The sequence below is a fragment of the Ambystoma mexicanum genome, chromosome 2q (genome assembly GCF_040938575.1).
Source record: "Ambystoma mexicanum isolate Mex_15411 chromosome 2q, UKY_AmexF1_1, whole genome shotgun sequence".
NCBI classification, from domain to species: domain Eukaryota; kingdom Metazoa; phylum Chordata; class Amphibia; order Caudata; family Ambystomatidae; genus Ambystoma; species Ambystoma mexicanum.
Genome location: NC_090924.1, coordinates 230,005,149 through 230,011,148, shown reverse-complemented (window position 1 = coordinate 230,011,148; position 6,000 = coordinate 230,005,149). Strand labels below are relative to the sequence as shown.

Sequence of the window (6,000 nt, the reverse complement as noted above, 5' to 3'; positions counted from 1 at the left end):
CGCCAAGACCAGGGGATACCAGATCGGTATGGGATACCAAATATTACAGAACACCGCCACTGACAATGACCAAAATAAAAAAGTCACTGTGTGTAGCTGCATCTCGAAGCACGTGATGAGAAGGCGGCGCATTGCTTAGGTCCGTTTCTCGTATGGCAATTAGACACTGCCCTGAAATGTATTGCCAACAGTTCACGGAGCGTAACTTTAAGGCACGTGATGAGTACACGTGACGTTAGTAGGCCCGTTCCTCTAGTCTAATAGGAAATAGATGTTGCTTGCTTTGAAGTTACCCGCGGGAAAAGACAGGTGGCGTAGCTGGTTGTTTAGAGGTCGCTATAGTCACTGTGCGCTATCAAGAGAGGTGAGTGTTAAGATTGCCAATAGCTTGTTGGTGGGGAATCAGAAAACAGGTGCGTCACTTCCCTTAGTTTAAACGTTCAGCTACTAATCAAGAGTAAGAGCCAAAAAAAGAATACAGGAATCTCGGTGGGAAGTCTGAGCATTTCCCTGGATTAAGGGACATGTTGTAACGAATATCTTGAAGGCTGGGTACAGGGGTTATGGGGAGCTGGAGGTAGTAAACAGTCCTGTGGCAATACCACTAGAGTCTCTAAGTGGAAGGGTGCGCACGCTTTCTTTGAATTAATTTGAGCCAGGGCTGTCGCCAGGTTTGGTCAGCCCCCCTCCCCACCCCTCTTACTGTAAAACACTTCGTTTGAGTGCATGGTATGGATATTTTAATGAGGTCCTCTGGGTGCAGCTGGGCTAAGCGACAATCTTGCTGTTGGTTCATTGCACTTCCCATCAAAAAGATTTGGAGGGTATATTTGGAGTTTGGATAGCTTGAAAATCTCGCAAAGGTCACGCCATAGTTCCCCAACATATTTCACATTCTGGCAGTATGTAGAGTCATTAACCATTAGACTGTCGTGTACATTTTCAAGTCCGATTCAATTTGTTGCTAACATGAACTGCAGTATTGCCTCCCCTGCCACAAGCCCTTCTTATTTCATGTGTGTTGACTTTCTCTAATGTGTTACGTTCTCAAAGGTACAACTGAAGTCTGGAGAGTAGTGTTTTTCTTAATAGGCCTGGTGGACGTGGTATCCATGACCCAGAACTTCTTTTTTTAGTCCACATGATTGTTTTATATTTCTCAGGCCTATAATTCTGCACAAACATACTCCATGTTTTGATTTTGCTATGGCCTAGATTTTCCCATATCCAGGTCAAGTAATTGGGATCCTGTCATGTTTGCCTGTATAGCACTTCATATCTGCCTTCTCCTGCTTCTAAATGCTGTAAAAGCCATCAGATGGCACATGTTAGAATTGAACTTTATATTTTCTGATCTATCCAATTTCCACACAGAATGTCGTTTAATCACTTGTTCAGTTAAACATCTTTTTTGTGATACCTACCCACTATCCTTTCCTATCTGGTACATTTTAAAGCAAAATATAACACTATTATCTCGTTTACTAATGGAGCATGACATATTCCTCCTGCTTGTAAGCACCATAATTATAAGAGTTACGTGAATAAGAAAAGTATCCCCCCATGGCAATGTATTATGTATGCTGTGGTATAACATTTTAGGAGAACCAACCAGTAAGATTGCTTAGCGGGTTAGGAGCTCACTGCTGGGATCTGTGTATTATCTGCGGGTTGCACGATTGAACATAGCAAGGTCTACTCAACCTTTTATCGTTCTGAGGTCCACAAATGGGTATTAATTTCGTTTTTTGGGTAATTTATCTGAGTGTTTTATTTAAAGTGCTTTGGCGAAAGTGATCTATAAATAATGGATTATTATAAATGTCTGAATGTTGGCAACAATAAATCAAAGCACAGGTTCGGAATATTATTAGGTTATTTATTGAGTGCGGACCTAGCTTCAGGAAGCGACGGAGGAGCGCTTTACAATCGTAGGGGGAAGAACACAGTGAGGGAGGTGGAGAAAAAATTTGCAGAGCTAGCACGGGGGAGACAATTGGCAGCATGGGGGAAGGCAGTGGGGACCAGATCAACGGTTCTCAAGTAGGGTGGGGAGTGCAAGATGTGTGAACCTAGGTGTTAAGGAGGAGCCATTCCTGGTTGAGGAAGGTGGTCTTGAGCTCTTTCCTGAATTGTAGATGTGATGGGGCAAGCATGATGTTGACGGGGAGGAGGTTCCATATTTTGGTTAGTAGGGCGAGAGAGAAGGCCTGCCTTCTGTCTCTTTCTTGCACTGTTGTAATTCAAGTCTGACATTTCCTTTCTTCTGGTGGACCGCAGGCCTCTGGAGATCCTGAGATTCTCAGTGAGGTAGCTTTGGGGCTTCAGGATGACGATGCAACAAGATTTGAAGATAATACGGCTTGCAGTGGGAGAGAATGCAGTCCGATGAAGGGTCTTGGTGATGTGGTCGAATTTGCAGAGACCTTTTAACGAGTCTTGCTGCAGAATGCAGGACACATTTTACTGTATAAGGCATTTGGCACAGTGGATGGGACTGCTCAGAGACAGACCAAAGATCATGCAGGAAGCAGGCTGTCCAAGCAATCTGCTGCAAGTCCAGGTGGCAGGGAGGTAATCTCTGTGCATAATACAGCCGAGAAAGGGGCACAATGGGTGCCTTTGTCAACCTTTTTTTGTAGCCAGCATGCACCCTACAGTGTTGCTGCTGGATGGTGAGGTGTTAATGGTCTAGTGGACAATGGCCTGATGGCTCCTGCAAGTTAATGTGCCGCCCTAAAGCACTGATTCATTGATCTGATATGGCATTTATAACCCGCCTATACACACGTGTTTCAAGGTGCGTGGCATTTGTTAACAAATTCACACTGCCAGTAAGGAGTTGACGGTAGGGCTGCTCTGAGAGTGAAGGTCCGGGGCAGTTTGTCCCCCTAATGTTACCCTGGCTTGAGACAGCACGTGCCCCTAAACTAATCCAGTAAGATTTTGGGTGGAGCTTCACCCAGAGGCATTTAAAAAAAAAATGGTTTCAAATTGTGCAGCAAAAAATTCAGATAAATTGGATCACAATTTAGAATTTACACTTTGAGTGTTTCATATGTTGGCCTGAAGAACAATTTGATGGCAGGCCACCAACCGTACACATGAATATTTTGTAAAAAATGTTGATGCTGGCTGTGCCCAAAGAAAAACCATGAGGCCTCTTAGGAATATTGCCAGCATTACTCCGCTTTCAAGCAAATGCTACCCAAATCAGATTACGAGTTTTGTCCTCTTTCATGCTTTCTGTATCCAAAAAAAAGAATGAGGCCAGCCTTAACAAAACATGCCAGCATTTCCACAGTAAAGCAAGTGTTGGACGTGGAAAAAAAGAACTAGTGGTACCCTGGCTGCATCCAAAGAGGAACGAGTGGGATGGCAATAGGGGTAGGGAGAGAGGAAGGCCCAGGCTTGACTTTTGTGTTGCAATTTTCATTGCATCTGACACGTACCCTTTAAACTCAAGACAAGAAACCATCTGGCTGCTGTCGCTTTAATTGAATAAACTGGACTGAATTAAAAGTAAGGTAAAAGCAAAGCCAAGGAGAGGAGTACGATGCACCTCAATACACGAGTCATGTGGTGACCTTAATTCCTTGTGAGATGCTACAAGTATTCTACCACCACCCTCACAGGCAATCCATCTCAATACACAACTCCTGCCACTGAAACAGCATGGGTCAGACAATGGAATTTGCACTACCTGAATGTGTGTGCCTGCACTAATTTCTCTATTACACACAAAATACACCAATACAACTCTACACACCTTGAACAACACCCTGACAGACACCACAGACAATCGCACACAGTGTTTACATTAAAAAATCTGGTGCCCACCTTAACCCCTGCTCTAGACCGCTTACAAAATATCTGGCGCATGTCACCCATAAAGACTCCTGTTCTTTTCAGATCTGCAGGTGCAAACTTGTCCTGTTCTCCCCCCACCCGTACTATATTCAGACCCTTAAAAAACATCTAGCAGATCCTGATGCTCCAAGAAACCATGAAAATCGCTGAAGGCATGTTATACAAGCCTCCATAAAATAGCGTAATAAGCATAACTTGAGTTCCACTCATTTTCGTTGGGGTTAGAGGGAAGTACTCTGAAGGGCCCAACTGGCAGCAACAGGAGAGGACATTATTTTTGGTTCTGCCGCAGGCTGTCCTCCTCTACTGTACTCTATCCTAGAATCACAAATGCACTGGCTGGTGAAACTATCTGCCTGTCAATCAAGTGATTCAATTCCTCCAAGACCATCATTAATGTCTATTTGAATGGCACCGTCTTGGTCCAGGTCCCTCAGCCCAATCTCCTACTTTTTGATAGGCGTCTCCTATGTCTTATCGACTTCCTTCCTTCTCCCGCTACTCCTACTAGCACCTCTGTGGCCCCTCTGCCACCTCCTTCCTCTGCATCCTCTCTGGCACCTTCCGCCTCTTCGCTGGCTACCTTGCTACCACCTGTCCACTCTTGGGCACCCCTACCACTTCTGCCGAGTTTACTTCAAGCCTGAACCCTCCCTGGAAGTCTTTCAAATGTGTCAAACTGCTCCACGTTGCCACTCTCAACTCTCGCTCCGCCGTCAAACACTTCTCTGATACCTGTTACCTCCTTGAAGAGCTTGACCTGGATGTCCTCGCTCTTATTGAGACATGGTTCGCGGCCATCTCTGTTACAAGTTTTGACACTCTGCTCCCTGATGGCTGCAAGATCCTCTCCTTGGCCAGAACCAACCGACCCAGTGGGGGAGTAGCTCTCATCTTTCCGGAGTGGGTCCCTGCCTCTGCCATTGATACGCAGGCCTACTCCTACTGTGAATGCCTGGTCTGCTGGCTCTTTATCTCTCCTGGCCTCTCTCTGACTGTGGCCACCATCTATAGGCCATCTGGCCAGGTTGCCCTCTTCCTCTCAGAGTAGGGTGACCTCTCTGCATCTCTCCTTGCCTCTACCTCTCAACCTCTTCTCCTCTGAGGCCTCCACATCCACCTGGATGCTTTTGATCCCTCCACGGGGACACGGAGATCGACCTTTGTTTCTCTTTTCTTTTCTTTCTATCCCCCCCACCCCCTTCTGGTCCGACACATACTGCCGGACACACCTTGGATGTTCTCGTCTGCTCAGACATCCCTCTCACTACTACTCTCTCTTGGACTGACCACTTCTCTTCTTTCCTCTCACCTGACACAATCTGTCCCCCAGGCTAAGCCCACCGCAGCATTGCCACCTACCTTCTCGGTCATTCGGCTCATGAAGTGTTTGTCAGTTGATGCCTTTGTCTCCACCTTCTCTGCTCCTCCTACTCCTGTGGGTGACGCACACCCTGACACAGCCGTCTCTAATCTGCATCTTGCCATTTCCAACACTCTGGACATCTTTGCCTCTGCCATGAGACTCCATCTGAAGCCTACCTCCAAGTACAACCTTGGTATGACTCTGACCTCACCACCCTGAAACGCAAGTACAGGGTGACTGAGAGGAAGGGGAGGGCTACGGGTGCATCCTTTGACAAACTGGCATGCCGCTTGCTGCAAAGGTAATACAGACTCTTTCCTGTCTGAGAAGAGTCCACATCCAAGACCCTGTCTCTGTGGCCTCTCACAGCATGGCTTAACTCTTTAAAATCTGTAAGGGGCTGTAAGGGGCTGGCCAAGTCTCCACCGCTCCTGTTCCCTCCCAGGGCTTCTGTACGGCCCTGACTTCTCAATTCACTACCAAAACTCAGGACATCCTGTCCTCGCTCGCCTCTCCCTCTCCCGCACTCTGCACTGCTCCAGCTGCCTCTCCCTCTCCTCCTTTCTCCTCTTTCTCTCTGACAGCACCTTACGATGTTTCTAGACAAGTCCGTTCTATGAAAGTGTTCAAACAGGTGCTCCCCTGCTCCTCTAGAACCATCAAGGACAACATTGACACCCTCTCTCCAGCCTTGGCCGATTTCTGCATCAATCCTTCGATACTGGTGCCTTCCCCTCTCTTCTCAAGCACTCCCTTGTTGTTCC

General features: G+C 46.8%; 1 protein-coding gene across 4 annotated transcripts in view; it reads left to right on the top strand.

The window, feature by feature from the left end:
* The first annotated feature begins 225 nt into the window (after positions 1-225).
* NSMCE1 (NSE1 homolog, SMC5-SMC6 complex component) overlaps positions 226-6,000 on the top strand; it is a 395,968-nt gene continuing 390,193 nt past the window's right edge. The window contains exon 1 of one of the 4 annotated variants that reach the window (XM_069647182.1): positions 226-364. In XM_069647182.1, the coding sequence (XP_069503283.1) occupies positions 272-364 (93 nt within the window). In that variant the 5' untranslated portion in view covers positions 226-271. The remainder of the gene's footprint in view (positions 365-6,000) is intronic. The other 3 variants (XM_069647181.1, XM_069647183.1, XM_069647184.1) reach the window with 3 other exon arrangements.